Genomic DNA, 21,422 nt, shown 5'->3' with positions numbered 1-21,422 from the left:
TAATGTATTTTTAATAAACTGGTATATGTAAATAAGTTTTTGAGCTCTAGAAAAATCAGTGAGCCAAAGCAGGAGGTCATGGGAACCCCAATTTACAGCTGGTCAGGCAGAAGCACAAGTAAAAGAATCTGGGGCTTGTGATTGGCATTGGAAGTGGGAAGCAGTCTTGTGAGTCTAAGCCCTCAGCCTATGGGACCTCATACTACCTCCAGGTAGGTAATGCAGGAATTGAACTTGGGTGGAAGACACCCATCTGGTATCTGCTGCAGATTGCTTGCTTGCTTGATGTGTGGGGGAAAACCTCCACACATCTAGTGTCAGAAGTTGTGAAAATATAGGAGAAACTGAGGTTTTTTTTTTTTTTTACACAAAGAGAATTTTCTATCCTGAAGGGCAAGTAATGAATCCTCTTCCTCTGGTTACTTGGACAATTTATCAATGACTGACTGGTAACATTTACTTGAGAAATATTATATGGGAATGTTTCCCCGTTTTTTATATCTCAGTATAGGAAACCATGTGCTGCTTTCTCATTTCTTTTGTTCCCGTTAGTGATCTATATTTTTAAAATTGTTATTAGAAACATCTCTTATTTAATCTCCATCATACCCCAACAAGCTTAGCAATGTAACTTTGTCTTACAGATGAGGAATCGGTGCAGTCTTTGTGACTTCCCCCAAAATCTGCATTAAGTGAGCAACTAGAACTTAGATCCAAACCTTCTGATTCAAATGTGGTTGCCCTATTCACTACACCAAAGTAAAGTTTATAGCCTTGAAAGCTAAAGAATGCCAGATGTATTTATCTAGCTTCTGATGTGCCTCCCAAAATGCCCCATACAGAGGACAGGGTCGATACACCCTTGATTTCAAAATTTCTGTGACTTGATTCTACTTACGCATCTTACTGATTTGGAGAAATAAAGGTACTTCTTGGGGGAAAAATGTGACTATGTGTAAAGATTCCCAGTTTGGTAAGTCTAGTACAAACTGAAATGGATGGTGATCGAAGTGCAGCCAACTCATGGTATCCCAAAAGGCTGTGGTGAGGGGATGGCCTCCCAAAAGGCAGGAATTGAGCCCTATGCTGACCAGAAATCACTGTATTACAGACTAATGGAGAAGGCCAGACAATGAAACTGAGTTTCTCTGAAAGATTGGCAGCTTGGATATTTCAAAGAGTGGTATTTAATGGAAACCAAATGGTTCAATTAACTGGTAATAGGATGGATCCATGTCCCACTTCAGGACCTCAATTTGAATCTAATCCAAACAAAGAAGCAGGGTAGGTTGAACTCCTTGGTGATAACACTAAACCTTTCACCTCCCCGTCTACAAAGCAGGTTCCCCTCAGGCCACACAGGCCTGCTGGCAATTTTCCTGAGACTGTTCAGTAGACTATGTGAAACAAGTGAACAGCTATGGTCACCTGAGAGGTGGTTGTGCTGTACATTCCCAAAAGTTCTCTTCCAAAGCAAAAACCTAGCAAAAAAAGAAAGCAGCAAGTGAACCATGAATGGAGATAGTGCACGCTGCGCTAGTCTTGTTAGCAGAAGAATGCAAAGGTGCTTTCACCATTGTGGCTGGTGCTCAGCCAGATGTTTACTGAACTTCTGATATAGAGGAAGACATAGAATATGCAAATACATTTTCTTCCCTCACAGTGCTCATGGTATGACAGGGAAAAAAAGAATTGTTCCATTAAAACATGCATCGAAATGAATCAACACAAACTGATGTTATTATTGAATAAATAGTGAAGAGATTGTGGGATAAATGGAGAATAAATCTAGTTATCAAAGATGGCCCTGGAAGGCACATGTGTAAAGTTGTTCTCAGCTCTGTACACCTACATACACTGGCCAGGAAAGCTGGGCCTTCTGCAGAGAAATCTCTCTTCTCCACACAGAAAAGGCTACCTCATTCAGCTTTGGGCTGGGCCAGAACTATAAGATCTTTCCTGCGTTTGAGTTATTCCTAGAGCAGTGATTCCCTAATGACCAGTTCCATTCTCTAAAGCTAATGTTGACTCTAGATCATTCTGATGCTTGATTCATGATGAAATCCATAGTTCGTTTTGAATCAGGTCTAGAATAGATTCATATTCCTGAGAGGCTTTCTGATGAAAGTGAAGACTCAGGATTCCACTGATGGTTCTGTGGCTGTTTAAGGGTGATAATGACAGCTGGATTATAGATGCCCTTCAATGGACTCAGAGGGGCTTGGATTCTACTGAGCCACCATCACTTTGCTTAATGAAAATAAGAGGGTCAAACGAGATAACGTTTGTGAATGTTAAGTTTTAAGGTTTTATTCAAACACACACACAATCACACATTTACATGGCACATACATACACATAACTCTTTATTTCTCTAGCATATGTTCCTCAGCCTCTTGAGTACAATCATTTACCTTCTTCATGTCGTGTGAATGAAAAAATTGTAGCTCACCCATGAAGAAGAGAGAGAAGAATGTTTGTGCCCTTTAAATGTCATAGTATAAATGCTTCTTCATATTGTATATGAATTCACTGTAAACTCCATGGGTAATTTGTGTATCTGAAGCTCTGACCGGGCTTCCAGAGGGCTTACCGTGCATGCCATATCTTAGGGGGATAATGGCCTCATGCTGTTCCACGGACATTTTCGTTTCTCTATCTGGCTGAAACTTACTTTATAATTTGGTAGGGATACTGAATTCAAGCAAATTAAAATTAGGAGATGTGTTCTCTAATTATTCTGTCGAAAGAGCACATAGCTTTGAAATAATTCTCAATGCTGGTATGGTGGACTCTTTTCAAAAGGTATGAGTCAGCTCCCTGTGTGTGACATGTTTTCCAGCGTCTGGTTGGGGTCACCTTTACTAATTTCATCAGGGCTAAGGGAAAGCACTTTCCTTTTCATATTTCTGCTTCGGTGTCCAGATTATTCTCCCTTACAGAGGCTTCGATGCTGTCATTGAGGTCATAAGGCCAGGCTTTTTTCAAAGTACTAGAGCTTTCTAAATTTCACTTCTTAAAAAATATCTGTTGCTTTTATTATGGTGGTCAGGAGTAAGTAAGAACCAACATTTTGAATTAGAATTACCGATCTTATCCAAGAGAGAATGTTGTAGTGGCAATAGTTGACAAAGAAGAGAACCATAAAATATCACCGGCATGAAATACATAACTGCAACACTATCTCCAGGACACACACACACCAGAGTCCCTACGTGCAGACAGGCACTGCTGATATATTACAGTCTCTGGGCCATTTTGTTTACGATAACTAGGAAAGGAAAAATGAGTCCCTATTTCAGTGTGTTCATCCCAAGATGATGACACAGTAGATTCCCCTTGCAGGTAAACCGAGAGAGCTCAGTTAATCACCATTTATCACTCAAGTGACTCAAGCGTTTTGTAGATGCATTGGAGCCCTGGAGACTGAGATATTCATTGGGCTGCAATGCTCTTCTCTTTTCTCATTCCATCTAATATAATAAACTGAAATCCTAACATCAGAGTGTTGTGTGCTATCTTTTAGAGTCCCAAGCCTTTAACATGTATTTGATTCACTCCCATAGAACTAGATAAATTTTCTGAAAGAAATGTTACATCATTACAATTTTAATTACTTAAAACTTCACTCCATCTCCTCCACTACCGGACTGTTCCTAGTTACCACCATCTTTTGCCAGAAGCTTCTAGTTTATTTCTCTGTATCTGCAGCTGACCTCCTTCGAAAAGTGTTATTTTGAGTTGACTTTAGTATATAAACAACCCTCAGTGAGACCTAAAATAGATTAGCTTATGCTTAATTGAGTGAGTTTTTATATATCTTCTCTTATTAGGAGAGAAGATTAGCTAAAGGTCTTCATATAACTTATTCAAAGTTATCTAAGATACGCTGTTCTATTTGCCAAATAATAACTGTGAATCAGGTTCATCGTACATTGGTCACCAACTTGCCCGAGTCCAGTGAGACAGAACACCCCCACACACAAGTCACATAAAGTGGGTTTATTACTTACATATCAGCACCAAAAGACAGCAAAAGCCTAGGATTCATTTTGAGCTAATTCTCCAAGGCTCAGGAAAGCTGTCCATGGGGAATGGAATCCACTTGTACATGTACTGCACCTAAGGGACCTTGGAAAGTACTCCACTCTGGGTTTTATACCCCAGGGGCAATAAGACCCAATAAGCCAAAGTGTTGAAGGACATGCTGTTTTGGTAGGGACTGGAACAGAGACTTGGCTATTCCAGGCAGTTCCTCCTTATCTCAGAATGTTACATTTCTGGCACATTTTACAGTTATTTTTGAGAACTTCAAGTGAGAAAAGAACACGAACCAAGTTGGTCTGAGGCCAGCTAGAGAGCTTTCCTGCAATAGGTAAATGAGCAGGTGTGGATATAAGCTCCTCATTTGAGCCTCCCACTCCTATTTATTTGAGTTATTCTGATCACTTGCACATCAACTATTGATTAAAACCTGGAAAAAAAAGAAAATCATGGGTGACCTTAAATTGTGTAAAGTTCCACAACAGGGGTCAGCGACTTTTTCTGTAAAGGGCCAGAAAGTAAGTATTTTGGACTCGTAGGCCACATGATCTCTGCTGCAACTACTCAATGTCTGCTGCTGTAGTACACAAGCAGCCAAAGACAATATATCGATGAATGAGTGCAGCTGTGTCCCAATAAAACTTTATTTATAAAAACAGGAAACAATTGTATTTGACTTATGGTTTGCTGATCTCTGCTCCAGGCCAGTCTATCTCCTCCAACTTTTGTATATTAATTCCTCAAACACATTATAAAAAACTGCCACAATCTAAACCGTATTTTCTGATGACCCTAAGTACTGAATCTCTCCATTCTGAAATGTGTATATTATTTTTTTTTTTTTCAGCTAGAGAATGTTGTAGAATTTAGACTGGGAATTTATCTGTGGGAGTGACTGAAAATGCCTTACTTATGCAAAAAGAGTTCTTGGTTAGTGTTTACTATTCATGTAGGTCCATTTACCTTGAAGCCATAACGCTAACATAGCCTGTCATTTGGAAATTAGGTAAACAGTAAAGCACTTTTAAAAATCACTAAAAGTTTCCTCGTAAACACAGAATAGGTCTTGAAGTGTTACTCACTGTTTGCTGATCTCTCATTTACAGAGCTGCAGCTACTCATTTTTGGTCTAGAATATCTACTTCCAAGAGAAGAAATTTCTCTTTTGCATCCTCTTCAGAACTAATCATGTGTATTCTTGAAACTGACTAAAATGACCTAGTCTGTAGTAAAGTAACTAATTTAGAGTTGGGACTATCAACTAATGTTATTTCCCAGAGGAAATGAACTAAAAGACATCCTTAGGGGTGAGCAGCAATCAGTAGGGAAGGGGATTACCAAGAGCAGATGGAGAAGATGGCATAGGATATGGTTTATTAGACCTGCCACTTCCTGGCTCTGTGAGCATGCTCTGCAAAGTTTATACCTGCGAAGTGGACATTTGACTGACACATGGAATAGGGGAGTGTCAGAGAGATTATCAACACACACTTACTGCTCACTTTGTGTTCTGTTTGCTAGAACACAATTTTAGATCAAATATTTAAAACTTCACACATGCATGAGCATGACTGTGCACTCATGTGCATGCATATGTACCATACAGAAAAGTATTTTGTGGAGAACACATTAGACTATGCATGTAAATGTGTGTAGAACCGTTTCTTGATGCAATACATGCTCTGTGGATGTTTGTTGAATGACTGAAGTTTTGCATTCCCTAGTGCAGTTTCTCAATGGTGGCACAATTGATATTAGAACCAGATACTTCTTTGTCATGTATCATTGTATATTTAGCAGGATGGGTGACCTTTATCCACTAGATTCTAGTAGCACCCCGCTTCAGTTGTGACAGCCCAAAATGTCTCCAGACATTGTTAAATGTCCCTGGAGATAGTCACCCCCAGCTGAAATCACTGCCTTAGTGAACCAAGACATTAATGTAAGAAAGTGATTCCCAAATTTTACCTAACATCTGAATCACCTTAAGTTCTTGCGAAAATACATATTACTGGGCCTCACCCTAGAGTTTCTGATTCAGAGGGTCTTGCACTAGAGCTAAGAATTTGCATTTCTAACAAGCTCCCTGGTGCTGCTGCTGCTGGCAGTCTTAGAACCTCACTTTGTAAGCACATAGATAAGGTGTAAGATGTTCTTGAAGAATTCCAGATGAGTTGAAATGTGTCTCCTAATTTCAAGGACTGTCACGCTGTGTGAGCACAGGGCTTAAGGTTTCTTTATGAAGACCACTGGGTGGTTCCTCACAGCTGTGGCTGAGATTTAGTGAGGAAATCGGACATTTATGGGAGATGCTCAGTCTGTACTGGATTTTAGTCAGCACTGCCCTGCCAGCTGTCACCTGCGTCCTGCCAGGAGACTGCTCCAGGTCTTGGCACAGGGCTGGGGCACCTATGGAAATGAACTTTAATTCTGCCTTGCAGTCAGACTTAACTACCAAATAACCCAGCATGACACTGGGGCCTACGAATGAGAAGGGGATCCTCAGAGTGGATTTGAAGGATGTGATGACTCAGATGCCAACTGTGACTGGTGACTTAGAGCCACGGTGCTTGGACTTGCTCCTTATTTACTTGCATCAGCTGTCTTGTCCTTCCTTGCTTCTCCCCTTTTCAGGTCATGGTTCCTGATGTCCTAAGCTGTCATTCCTGCTCCCACTCCCTTTTCTATTTTTTTTTTTTTCTTTGCTTGGAGTCAGAGATGGAGCTGTCTTGAGCTATTTATCAGTCTTATCTCCCTTGGCCCTCTGTTAGCATTTCAGACTGTGGATCTAATCCGCTTTAATTGATTGACCTCGGGCAGCCAGACATCAGCAAAACACCAGGTGAAGCAAACTGCAGCCAGGGGAGAGGTAGATGTAACTTTTCTGGCTGGGTGCAAAGGCCACTGAGGCCCGTAAAGATTTAGAAAAGGAGAAATAGTTTCCAAGCTATTTAATGTGAATTTCCTAGGGACAACGTATATAGATCCCACAGTTAATGACCTTGACTGGGAGAAAGTCACTGTAAATAGAGCAGCATCCTATAGGGAGTGTGCAAATGCCTCTGACTCACCTGTCATGCCTATTAGTACTATTTCTCATCCAGCATCACTATTCTTTTTACATCATTGTTTGTAGAGCCCTCCAGATTTTGCCAAGCTTTTATTTATTTCTCTTAATAAGTATTATTTAACACAAGTCTTATTGTTGCTATTGTCTTCATATTGCTTTTCTAGAGAAAACTTGAGTCGTGAGTAGTTTAGGGACCTGCTGAAGATCACATGGAAAAAATAATGTGGAGCCTCAATGGGGCCCAATTTTTTATTCTAAATCTCAAAATCTTCTAGAACACGAAGTAGACATTTTCCTCTCCCCTGCGTTTCCTGCCACAGCCACACTTCAGCTTGTCAAGGGGAGGGGATCAGGTCATTGTCATGAGGTGATAACGGAAATTTGAAACATCTTCAAGTTCACATAGCCATTAATTTAACAAACATCTACTGAGCCCATGTTAGGATATTTACATTTAAAATACAATTAGGCCAAGTAGACAGGTAAGTTAGGCATACATAAAAAATATAATATGTAACAGATATTTCTATTATAGAAATAACTCAATAGTAACATGTAAGAGCTGTTACTGTAGTGTAATACTGTGGAAAGTGCATGGGTTTTAAAGTCAGACAGACCTGGATTCTAGTTTTCAGTAGGTCTCTTATTGTGTGAATTCTCTGATGATTAATTGTAAGAATTTGAGCATAATTCTATTATAAAAATATTTACTGAGCACCTATTCTGTCCATTTAGGCAGTCTGGTTTATGTTGCGGTGACAAAAGCCGCAATCACTTGGCGCTGTAAAGCAACCAAGCATTGTTTCTCAGTCATCTTCCATTTCCACAGCAAGCTGGCTTACTGCCATCCTCACTCAATAACCCAGAATGACAAAGCAGCCGCTACCAGGAATTTGCTAGGTGCAGTGGTTCACAACAAATGAGAGAACTCTGGTGGGTCTCACACCAGCAATTAAATGCATGGCTCAGGAATGATACTCAATTTATTAGTTACCACTATTCCCTTGGCCCAGCCCATCACAAGGAGACCCAAAAAGTCTGCCTTACTACAAGACTAAAATGGAGGAGAACTAGAAAAATGTGTTAGACCGTGGCATTCATTACTTTCTTTACTAGGAACTCATTACTTTTTTTTTTACTAGGAATCAGACTTTGAAATGGATATGGAAGACCCTGCAGTGCCTGGGCCACAGGAGACCTCATTTACATGTTGTTTTCCTTGTGTTATTTCCTAGCACTGAACTAAGCAAATGCTGTGGGAAACCTAGCCATTAAGACACTGGGACCTGCTTCCATTGCCTATAGCCCTGGCAAACATTTGAGAATCCCAGTTCTGTTTCCGTCAGCTGCAATTTTCCAAACTAGTGGATGGCGCATTTCATCTTCCCCAGGGGCAGTCTGGAATGAATGAAGAGACAGCCTTCAGGGACGTCTTTATTCCTGAGAATTCTTGTTGCCCCTGAGCATTTCTGCTCCTAGAGTCTGACCCAGGTGTCAGTAGCATCTCTTGGGTCACCTCAGCAACAATAACCGCAATATGCCTGATTGAGGATAGGAAAGCTGAGGCTGGACTAATTTGGGGAACCAGGTGGGATCATAAACAGTCATTACTGATGAAGAGTGACTTACTGGCTATTTAAAGACAGCTGGTTTCTGTACTGTTCAGTTTTTTTCGCGAATGCACTTGAGGATTCTTTGGTAATGTCTTCTGATTTACCACTTGTCTTTGTTTTTAATATCAAGGAAGAATATAGATTGAAGCGATTGTCTTGGTAGCAACTTTAGTGGTGATGGCTGTGGAGTTATTAAAATTTATAGCCATGCTGTTTTTGCAGCTACACTTTGCTTTTCTTAGAGAGGCTTATAAAAGGCACCAAAGAATGTGGAGAGAAAACAACTCCCAAACTGTGATAGGAAATCAACCCTGCATAAATTTTTTAAATCTATATTCTGTTGGCTAAAATTTACATTTATTTTCACAATATGTCTTGATGACAGTGCCCACCAAACCAACTGGGCCTTAGCTCATAACACTACTTTCAATAACACTAATGAGGAGAAAGAAGACTGACTGACCTCTTTTGAGGTCCAGAATTACACATGGCAACATGCCAGGTGCTTACATGCCTGTGCTCTCCTATGACCCGCACAGTAAGCTTCAGAGGTAACAATTGGCCTCTCTTTCCCTCCACGACTCACTTTATGAAAGAGAAATCAGAAGTCAAATAACCAGACCAAGGCCATACAGCTTTAAGGGCCATAGCTGTTATTTGAACCATGTTAGGCTAAAATCCACATTTATCCTATTAAACGAATTAATTTGTCTAAAAATCAGAGTGTTGTATGTGATCAAATGATTCGGTGAGTCCTTCTCCTGATCTCATATATTTATGTAATGTTTTATTACTTATAAAGTACTGTCATCTTCTTCATATTATTTTAGCCTTACAACATCCCTGTGAAGTATGTGATGCTGGTATCCTTTCCCCATAGTGTATTATCAAGACATGGCTTCAGAAAAATCAAGTAATTTGCCCAAGGTCAGTCAGGCCTGACACCGAAGCCAATGTTTTTATTCCCTCACATTGTCTCTTTTCTAGATACAGAAGCCAGCAGAGTCGATTTGCATGGCAGCTGAGCATGATTGATTCAAGCCTGGGCAACTCTGTGGGGATTTGCCACAAGGCTTCTGTGACTTCTAATGAACCGAAACAAAGCAGTTAGCCACAGATTATAATGCCACTGTGGTCCCATGACAAATGACAAGGAGGTTGTAGTAATGAAATCGTATTACTGCAAACAGAGACCACATCTGAGGTCTTGCACAGCCACATTTACCACTGTGGGGAAAAGAAATGAAACACCTGGGTAAGGGTCCCCACTGACTTTGGCAGTGAGCTAACAGGATTAAGAAGATCTCCCAGAAACAGTGATTACACTGGCAAATGTGTGGCACCTAAGATAAGGACCAAATATTTATTCTGGCAGAGATTAAATCTTTTCTTTTCTTGAATCTAATATGGATCTTGCAGAAAATCTGCCCAAGAATATATCTTGCTGATCAGCCAACTCACTGAGCCAGAACCGTACTTTGCCACTGCTGTCGCTGAAAAGCTACAGAATGCTGGTTTAAAGGTCTCCTTGCTTCCCCTAAAACTGTTCTCCATCCATGATTAATTAGTGACTCATGGGTGAATTGAATGACCAGCAGTCCTTTCCATGACTCCAGGATTTATGTACTGGTTTCTCATTGAAGAACAGTTGTGCAATAAATAGCCCACATCGGTGGGGTGGGCAGAGGAGTAATGGTGCCTGCAGTCATGGTTTCCTAACTCTTCTAGTACTTCTATTCTGCTAAGCAGGTTATGGCTCATATTCTTACAGCCTTGCTTATTTCGGCATGAGGGTATGGGGTAGTGACACATACATACAGCCTTAGAAATGAATACCACTTGTCCAAGAGAATGCAGAAAAGTCATATTGCCATTCTGAATTCCTTGTGAAACAAGGAGAAAGAATGAAATGGGTAATAGAATTATAGGCATGAAAAGTACAAAAGGAACCCATAATCAGGTTCATTTATCCATGCATCATATTTTAAAGTAGGTGCTTTTCCTTGTGTAGAGATGTAGATAGTGGTTTCAATAAATAGATTTAAGAAATCATGAGTATGTTTAGTCACAATTTTGGGAGGTACCTGGAGCTCTTTTCCCAGAGAACAGAACATGGGAATTACAGACATCATTTTATATTGCATACTATGTAATCAGGGCACAAAGGAAATACTGAGGCACACCCCTGTATCTCCAGATCCTTGAATGCTCACAGCCTCCTTTGGTCGATCAGTCTATATTAATTGCTTCTAAAATCAAGATTCCCTGGTTACTTGTCCATTCTTTTATTGGATGCAAGATGAACTGACATACTAAATGATAAATGGAAAGTTGAAGAAAGCCTGCATTTTGGAAAAATAAGTAAAGTGTGCCAAACTGTATAAAGAAACCAGTGCCCATCCCCAGAAGTCTTAATTTATTTTAAGCATAGTAGGTGCTTAATAAATATTGTATTTATGTATTTAATGAATACATGAATGAATGAGTGAAATAAATGACTAAATCTGAGATTTAGTATAAATCTTTCCTATATCTTGATGTATACATATTCTGGTCTTTTCTCCCATTCTTCTTTTTCTTTTCCTCCTCTTCCTGGTTTTTCCTCCTTCTCTTCCTTCTACTTCTTCTTGAATAAAAACGTAGAAGATAACAAAGAATCCTGAACTAATATTGTGACTCAGTCTTGTAGAATGTCTGAATTACTACTGATACGGTTTGGCTGTGTCTCCACCCAAATCTCATCTTGAATTGTAGATTCCACAATCTCCATATGTTGTGGGAGGGACCCGGTGGGAGGTAATTGACTCATGGGAGCAGTTACCATCATGCTGTTCTGATGATAGTGAGTTCTCATGAGATCTGATGGTTTTATGAGGGGATTTTCCTCTTTTGCTCAGCACTTCTCCTTCCTGCTGCCATGTGAAAAAGGATGTGTTTGCTTGCCAGGCTTCCACAGCCATGCTGAACTGTGAGCCAAGTAAACCTCTTTTGTTCACAAATTACCCAGTCTTGGGTATGTCTTTATTCACAGCATGAGAAGGACTGATACAGCTATTCAATTGTATTATCCTTGAATACCCAACATATTACCAATAATATGGAAAATTAGAGAAATTGAGCAAGATGTCTCCCTTGTGTCCTTACACATGCCTCCAACAGCCTGCAATGCTATGATGCCTTTCCAAATGCTTAAGAGAGGCAGATTATATTTGAACAGTAAGGTTACATTTATTTTATGTCTCATTGTGAATACTAGTTCCAACTCTTAGTCATAACCAATTATTAGAGGGGAAGATCAGAGTTTTTATAGCATTATTATGTATGCTTTGTGTTTTAGTACACTTCCCAGAAGGTGGATGATATCACAACCACCGCCATCACCATTTGTATCTTTACTATTTGTGTTAGTCCATTCTCACATTGCTATAAATAAATACCTGAGACTAAGTTTTAAAGAAAAGAGTTTTAATTGGCTCACAGTTCTGCAGGATGTACAGGAAGCATAGCAGCATCTGCTTCTGGGGAGGCCTCAGGAAGCTCCCAATAATAGAAAATGGAGGAGGAGGAGTCTCACATGACAGGAGCAGGAGCAAGAGAGACACGGGGAAGATGCCACACACTTTAAACAACCAGACCTCATATGAATTCATTCACTATCACAAGGACAGGCCAAGCGGATGGTACTAAACTGTTTATAAGAAATTGTCCCCATGATCCAGTCACCTCCCACCAGGCCCTATCTCCAGCATTGGGGTTTACAACTGAACATGAGATTTGGGTGGGGACATATTGAAACCATATCACCATCTCCATTGCCATAGTTACTTTTGTCAAATTCATTGCAATTTCCCTTCTGACAAGTCTTTGGTGGCCACAGAGGTTCTCTTCTGCTGTGTTGCATAAGCTATGGTCTTGAATACATTTCTCTTTGGATTACTCTGAGAAGTAGGGCTACAAGTAATGGGAAGCATGGCAGCCATCCAATTCTGACAATTCTAGGTCAATTTCCCTGGCCTCTACTGCGGGGTACCTTTTCTATGTAGTTTGGAACTGCAGAATCTGTGTGTGTGTGTGTGTGTGTGTGTGTGTGTGTGTGTGTGTGTGTGTGTGTGTGTGTGTGTGTGTGTGTGTCTGTGTATATACTGTATATCTAGTTCCCCTGACATTGGCTCCTACCCATTCTGTACCCCTCCACTTTGCCTTGATTGTATGAAAATATGCAGACAAGCTCATACATATGTCCTCCTTAACTGTAAATCTGGATTGAGAAATGATTTAAGGTCCAGTGTCTTAGTGTCCTCTCTTAGTAAATGGGCCTAATCCATCTTACAGAAATAAACTTTGCATTGTCATTGCATAGCTGCCAGGTAGTTCCAGACCTGATATCCATTGAGGGGAGGTGAATGATGTAACCTGTGCTGCACAGCTTGTGAGAGCAATTTGGGTGGTTTATGCAGTTGGCTTTTTATGTTCAGGATGAAAGCTTATGCAGAAATACAGAATACTATTATTATCTCCATGCTGACAGCTCCCTCTGGGCACCTGCAGGTTTACTGCTAGTTGAAGGATCAACTTTAAAGGGAGATAACTTGGTGGTTGATGATAACTATGCCTTTTGTGTTTCTTTGTTACAGGAACAAGGGAAAATTGGAGTTGTCTTCAATATTGGCACAGTTGACATCTCCATCAAAGAGGAGAGAACCCCTGTAAATGACGGCAAATACCATGTGGTACGCTTCACCAGGAACGGCGGCAACGCTACCCTGCAGGTGGACAACTGGCCAGTGAATGAACATTATCCCACAGGTACGTGTTGTGCGCTCAACGGTCCTACTCTTTTTGACTCTCTTCTTCCCACTTTTCAATGGTGATTTTTCTCAAGACTATCACCAAATTCTAAAACACTGAGTGAAGCACACATTCATGATTTTTGGTATGAGAAGATAAGTTATCTCTTTAGAACATGATCCAGTATAGGGAGCTTCTGGAGACTTTAGCAACTATGCACTGAACACTTTGTCAACCTTTGACTGATACAGCCTGACTGGCTCATAGCAAAGACAGTTACTACAGATTTTACAGGGCCTGCAGACAATGAGGGGTGAAGGGAAAGAACGTCATTATCATGAGTGAGTGTCGCTAATCCTAAGATGCTCAATTTGAGACCCAGACTTTGTGGTGCCATTGAGTCAGGTGTGGTTGAAGGGGCAGATGCCAGAGACAGACTCTAAAAGGACATTTACTGAACTTGAATCGACACAGATCAGGTCATGGTAACAATGAGAGAAAAACAACTCTACTAAAGGTAGAATTTTATTCATTTGGTGGACTTTGCTATTTTTTTTTTTCTCTCTCACTTACCCTAAGCCTGTCTTGATATTCAAAGATGGGTCCTAGTAGTCATTTTAATAGCAAGCATGCTGGTGTGGCAGGAAAAGGGGTTAATCATCTGTTTAAATTTTACAGTCAGGAAACATTCAGCAACAAATTCCCAGAGCCAGATGGCTGAATCAAGGGCGATGGGAGAAAAGGTTACCTTCCTTACAAGAGATCATTCACATAATCCCTTAGCTTTTCCCTCTTGCCTCTCACCTCTCCCAGGAAGAATCCTGAGTGCCGATCATAAAAGTGGCAGGAATGGAAGGGACAACCCTTCAGCAAAGGGCCGTTGCTCCACAACTGTGCTGTCCCCTGATGGATGCAAGAGAATAGCCAGAACATTGCACTTCTTACTAATGTGGGCATGAAGTGAAGTGCAACTCTCTCTCCAATGCACCAAACTCCCCACAATTTTCTCGCTTCCTGTACAGTGAGCTGGGCACAATAACAAAGAAGCTTGAAGCACATTTTCAGACGTCTAAGAGCCATTAGCGAATAATGGTTATGCTTGTGAGAAATATACAAAGTAAATGTGACCATTTGTAGGCCAAGGCTTTTGAATGGCTTGAAGGCTGTGATTGTATCTCCATACTTAACTCAGCATTAATTTTCTTTAAAAGCCTATCAGAAGTATCTCTGTTGTTGGGTTGTTCGCTAGTAGCTAGAGTTCCCCTATCTGTTTAAGAATTGTGAGATCATCCGCAAACAGCATGCAAGACCCCCAAGCAATTGAGGCCAAAATCTCCACCCACTATTGATTTTCCATCTCAGTTTCCATAAAACAGCCAGCAGAGCCATTGCTGGGGGTCTCAGAATTTCTTAGATTAAGGGCACAAAAATGCCCTTATGAGGTTATCTTTGAGCATTTGAAGAAAGTCAAAGTTATTAACAGCATCTGTGAATTTTTATCATCATTCAAATTCACTACACACTAATAGACTTAATTTTTAAATGCTTCCTGCTTAATCCCTGATGGATGGAGGAGAGGGTGAAACAGCCCAATATATTAAAAGCTGTTCACAGGCTCATAGAAAAAATCAATCTCTCTCTCTCTGTATGTGTTATCATTGGCCTTGCTAGTGCTGCTGAAGGGTTTGTTCTGTTTCTGTTAGGAATTTCAAAGAGTTCTAAATTGATGTTAACCACTTGCCTTGAGCAATATAGAATCCCACATACAGAATCCACATGTTTGCTGCCAGCAATGAGAAGGCTCTTTAACAGTCATTTTAAAGCCACAGGTATGTAAGAAAATGGAGGCTCTTGCTGTGCACCTATCTTTTTGTGTCTTTAGTTCCAAATTATGGGTTGCTTCCTGTATGTTTTCAAAAGAGGATAAACCTTTCTCTAATAGCATGGCTTCCTCCTGCAGACTATTATTATCATTGCAAACTGTTATTTAGTAATAATATGTGTTATTATTACAGGACAGCGTACAATATAGCATTTATAAGTATGGGCCTTGAGGTCAACTGGCTGGAGTTGGGATCTTGGTTTCATCATTTGTGAGTCTAAGGCAGTTGGATTAGGACCTTGAAATGCCCTCAGCATTGAAATGTTTGGTACCTCTTCCTACCTGTAATTCAAAATACAGTAACACTGAACCATAAAATAAGTACAAGAGTTTCTAAGAATTTTCTCCTCTGATGATTTCTCTAATGCTTTCAAAATATGTTAGATTCTTTCTTCTCAAATTCTCATTTTGTAAAAAGTTATTGGACTTCCCTGAGGCCGTTTACTAGTCTGGAAAACGAGGGTAATGAGAATACCTGGGTTAATGTGAAGATTGAGTTGGCCACATATACAATGTTCAACATAATGCTGGGACAATTAAGTCAATCCTCAATAAATGTTAGCTGTGAGGATTACCAACATTTGGCTAGCATTTTAAATTGGGACGTATTTTTGAATACAGATTTCTTCATTTTGACAATGAAGTACCCTATAAATTGGATAGGTTAGATATTTTTTATTCTCCATTTCAAATAAAAACAGAGACCCAAGGAGGTGCTATGCCCTTCCTAAGGTCACATAGCAAGTGAAGGAAGAACTAGGACCAGATTTTCCTGTTTCCAATTGGGTACAATTTTCACTGTTGCTCCCACAGTGAATTGGGGGATTTTCTGAAAAACGTATAGCTAGAAATGAGCATTTTTCCTATTGTGTCATCTTTTATAGAATTGTCATATCTCAAAGGTCACTTCCAATGATCACATAAAGGTGGTTATTGTGGGGTGTGGAGTCCAAACTGTTCATTTAAAAGTTTTATTGGCACCAGTGAGCCCAAGCTGTCCTCCTTACAACAATGGCAGTGTGCTCCCATGTAGCAGGTGAAAGAACACTGAGTATTTGAAGGAACGATCTCCTTCCCTTGCTGCCTAGATTAAACAGTTGAGTTGAGATGGAGTCTTATGTTCCACTCTGCCAGACTTCCTAGGAGCGGCTCCCTTTTTGAGCCTTGCATACCTTATTTTCTCTCCTGCCTGCTTTCCTAATTTAAAGTATCATAAGAACAATCTGGCAATGTTTAATTAATTTATTTTAAATCATAAGATCAAAATGCCCCCCATGTCTGGTTGTATCAAACAACAAAGCCATCAACCTGGCAAGGCAATCTTGACACAGTTTCTACAAAAAACGTGTCCTCCTTTTTTCTAAAGTCATTCTATTTTATCGGTAACAGTAAATTTAGAAATCACAAGGTTTTAGTCTCACTACTCACTTATTACTAATGTTTAAACAGTAAAGACATACAGAGGAGCTCCTATAGAACATTTACTTATCTCACTCAGAGACCATGCTCTCAGGAAATTGTTCCTGCCTTCCGGGTCTGAATGAATGAGCTGTGCATCAGGATGAATGGGTCAACTCCACAATCTTCTCATGGGCATTTATGGGGCTCTCCTGAATCATCCCACCATGAAATATTTAGAACCCAGCTGGGCACAGGGCATGTAGCATTGGCTCTGTGAATCAGGGATGATACAGAATGAAAATAGTTCTATAGCAATCGGAACCTTTTATCACTAAATTCTGGGAGATAGAACTCAAAAGCAACTTCTTTCTTTGAACCTGAAAATAGAAAAGCTAAGAAATGGGAGAGGGAAATAAAAGAAGAATCAGCCCAGAGCTATCATCCAGGCACTGACAAATGTTCCTTATAAAGTCTCTGATTGTTGTCCCTACACAATGCGGTGGTAGGAACAAGGGAAGGGAGGTGAAAGGTGATGTGAGTATGAGGAATTAATTTTAGCCACAATTTTAGGCCCCCCGGAAGGCTGAGCTGACTGGGATTTTTCAAGATCCTCTCTCTGCTGTCAGCAGGTGGCTGGTGGTACTGTCACTGCTGTAAGATCCCTGAGCATAGGCCGGTAAAGGCTTTTCAGGTCCTATCTAGGCTTCCTGGGAAATACAGACTGATGAGCAGCTCCAATCTTTGCACATGAGGGCGTGGAGAAGAGAGCAGGGTCTCAACTAGCTTTTTTCTTGATACCAACTCAGTTGAAGCACTCTTGACAGAATTCCTCTTCTTCAGTCTTTAAAATGCTCACGGATGACCTGTGTTTAAATCCTATTTGACCACATAACTTAGTACCTGAAAAAGAGGTAAAAGTAGCTCCCTTTCAAGGATGCTAGATTAGAAGACTCTCTTTATATGTGAGTTCATCAAATTCCACAGAAACTTATCTTTATAGGACTTGGAAGATAAAACATTGCTATAGGACTTGTTGATGATCAAAATACCTTCAAATAGGTTGTTACATGTGAGCCTCATGCCACCCTGTGAGGGACTGGGTTTGGTATTATTACTCCTGCCAGATCCATTTTAGGTTACATTATTAAGGCTCTGAAAGGCTAAATAACTTGCCCAGTGTCACACAGCTTAAGGGGCAGAGCCAACAGTTTTCTATCCTGATCCTCAGACTACATAACCTCAAACTTTCTGCTCACTTTTCTATGCCTCAGAGCCATGATTTTATTAATAATGACAATATTTCCTTTTGTAAAAAAGTTTTCTCGGTTGGGTGCAATGGCTCACGCCTGTAATCCCAGCAGTTTGTGAGACTGAGGCGGGCAGATCACGACCTCAGGAGATCAAGACCATCCTGGCCAACATGGAGAAACCCCATCTCTACTAAAAATATAAAAATTAGCCAGGCATGATGGAGCATGCCTGTAGTTCCAGCTACTTGGGAGGCTGAGGCAGGAGAATTGCTTGAACCCAGGAGGCGGAGGTTGCAGTGAGCTGAGATTACACCACTGCACTCCAGCCTGGCAACAGAGCAAGACTCCATCTCAAAAAAAAAATATAAAGTGTTCTCAAATGAAGTCTTGCCTAGACTAGTCTAGTAAGTAAGGTTTTTCAACCTATTGACATTTGGGGCTGGGCACATCTTTGCTGTGTGTGTGTAAGGGAAAGGGAGGGGTACTGTTTTGCCCATGGTAGGATGTTTAGCAGCATCCATGACTTTTACCCACTGGATGCTCCTATCATGTCACCACAAATGCCAAATGCCAAATGCCCTCTGGGCAGCAAAATCACCCCCATGTAAGAGCCCCTGACTTAGAGAAAGTCTGCAACGCATTTTGTTGTAAATGCTCACCATGTTTTTGTAATTTAGACAGTACACATGGGTATAAGAAAGATTATTTTTGTCCACATCTCATCCTAAATTATTGAGACTTTAAAGGATTAAAAACAAGCCTATGTACTTGACATGACGCTGAAATTTCCCAGGCCTTGGGTTTTCATTAAATCCTAGCCAGGAGGTTTTCTTTCCTTTTGTTTATGTCTTTGCCTGCAACCAGTTGAGGCCTTGCCAGATTTGAAGCATGTATTAAAACAAGCCCCATCTACCTGTTCGTTCATCCGTTCAGGATGAGCGTTGCTTTCAGTTCAATAGGAGGAAAACCAGAGACAGCCGAGTCCTGCAGAGGGAATAAGAAGTATAAATACAATCAAGAGGGGAAGCCGTCTTTGAACAAGGTTTCAGGACTACAGAGATACAAGAGCAACTAGAGAAAGCCTCGCTTAATGAATGTGTTGGAACATTGTGAGACCATCTTACAAATAAGTTGCTCCAACATTCAGTCACAAAATGTATCAATTAATCACTCCGACTAGGTATGTCCTGAATATTCGCACTGCTACCTAGTCCTTCTTTCCAATTTGTCAGAAGTGAATTATGATTCACATGTTTGCGAGTTTCTATTTCCAAGGGAGTTTCCACATTATGAAGTTGGTCTTTGGTTAACAAAAAATGTTACAAAAGAATGTTTTCAAGAGGCATTTATATATACATATTCATGTAAAGTAATGGCCTGCAACCTGGCTGAAATTGAGAATCCCCTGGGTTGAATAAATTGCCAGCGCTTGGGCACTGGGCTTAGGTCATCTAATTTAACTGATCTAGGGTGTGGTCCATGGATCAGCACATCAGCTTCCCCAGAAAGCTTGTAAAAATGCAGACTCTCGTATGCCCTTGTGCTGATGTGCCAGTGTATGTAAATTATACTTGATTTGGTTGTAAACTATATTTCAAAGCAAATCCTACTGTGATAAGTTTTATAACTAAAAAGGTTTAAGCTGTGAAAACTATTTTTAAGAGATGCGAAATGCAGTATGGGACTATTTTTTTTCCCCCCTCTAAGCCCAAAGATTAACTAAAGGGTCCCTTCAACCTTAAAGATTTTTGGCTTTCACAATCTTCTAACCTAGGATACAGGTGGTTTAGAGTATGGTGCCAGTGGGGTTCGGTGTTTCTTTGGTCAAGGGTGGGTGCCAATCCAACAGACTACTTACGCAAAAGACAAACTCCTGCATAATACATTGATAACATGTTTTGGCAACCTTAAGAGTAAATGCTTAAATATAAGTGAAACCAATAGCAAGTTAAAAAAGCATGTGGGAGGGGAGCACTACACACTGAGGTCAGTTGGGGGGAAATAGGGGAGGGACGGTGGGGGCTGGGGAGCTGGGGAGAGATAACAAGGGGAGAGATGCCAGATGTAGGTGATGGGGAGGAAGGCAGCAAATCACACTGCCATGTGTGTACCTATGCAACAATCTTGCATGTTCTTCACATGTACCCCAAAACCTAAAATGCAATAAAATAAATAAATGGGGGGGGAAAAAGCATGTGGGTCAGTTAAAACATTTTGTTAATGCCCTATCTTCTAATTGACACCTCTTTTGATGCCTAAGCAGGTAAGCAGAGATGGCTAAGGTGTATTTCTCCAAATAAATCAAGATGAAGTATTGCCCAAGTTAAATATCGATAACCTAAAGACAAATTTATGTATATATGAATTTGAAGTGAAAATTAAATTGTTATCCTCCTCCAAAAAAAAAATGCAGACTCTCAGGCACCACCCCGTACCTGCAAAATCAGAATCTGCCTTTTAACAAAATCCTCAGCTGCTACGGGTATAGTGTAAATTGAGAAGCACTGATGCAGGTATTGTTTTGTGCTTTTTTTTTTTTTTTTGGAAACACTTCTAAGGTGATTCTAAGTTGCAACTAAGTTTGACAATCACTGATATGAAGAAGCTAAAAAATTGCCTTTTTTTTTTCTTCTTTGAGACAGATTACCAGTACTGTTCAATACGGTAGCTCCTAACCGTATGTTGCTATTGAGCAGTGTGGCTGGTATGACTGAGATCCTGAAATTGTTTTATTATGTAAATATTATGTCCTAGGCACTGAAGGCTTAAATGCATTTCTCATTCAATCCTCACTCCAACACTATGAGGCTGTAGGGTAGAGGCTAGTATTAGCCAGTGCAGGACTACAGTATGCCATCTCTTATTTGCTTTTACGTGTTAGAAATCATGTAAATGATCGGCATGATTTCATTACCTTCAGGTACCTTCTGAATTCATCTAGTGAGTTTTCATATTATACAATCACAGGGATAATAACCCCACCCTATCCAAGCAGCTGTTGGAGAAGCAATAGAGGGTGATGATCAAGCGTAAGAGTTCTGGAGTCATACTTTCTGGGTGTAACCAAGGGTTCCTGGCTAACTCACTCACAACCTTGAGAAGGTTCCCATTGTTGAGAAGTTTCTCTATGCTTTGATCTCCATGATCATATATATGCATTTTCTCCCATTAAAACCAACTGAATGCTCAGATTGACATTTAATATAGGATACTTCACCAAAAAGGAAAGTACCGGCTAGAGGTATGTTTCCTAAACAGACATGACAAACGACCCTTTCTTTTTTTTTTCTTTTTTTTTTTTTTTTTTTTGGGGGGTTTGGTCTGTTTTTACCCAGGCGGGAGGAGGGGAATGGCGCGCTTCCGGCTCACCCCCC

The 21,422-nt window shown here is 40.4% G+C and overlaps 1 protein-coding gene across 43 annotated transcripts in view; it reads left to right on the top strand.

Moving 5' to 3' along the window:
• Window positions 1-21,422, top strand: part of NRXN3 (neurexin 3) — a 1,699,208-nt gene that overhangs the window by 1,489,046 nt on the left and 188,740 nt on the right. For all 43 annotated transcript variants that reach the window (XM_032287218.1, XM_032287216.1, XM_032287189.1 and 40 more), the window contains one exon: window positions 13,362-13,533. In XM_032287218.1, the coding sequence (XP_032143109.1) occupies window positions 13,362-13,533 (172 nt within the window). The remainder of the gene's footprint in view (window positions 1-13,361; window positions 13,534-21,422) is intronic.

Source organism: Sapajus apella, unplaced genomic scaffold, assembly GCF_009761245.1.
Source record: "Sapajus apella isolate SASKATOON/1434 unplaced genomic scaffold, GSC_monkey_1.0 scaffold20, whole genome shotgun sequence".
NCBI lineage: Eukaryota > Metazoa > Chordata > Mammalia > Primates > Cebidae > Sapajus > Sapajus apella.
This window is presented reverse-complemented; position numbering and strand designations above follow the sequence as displayed.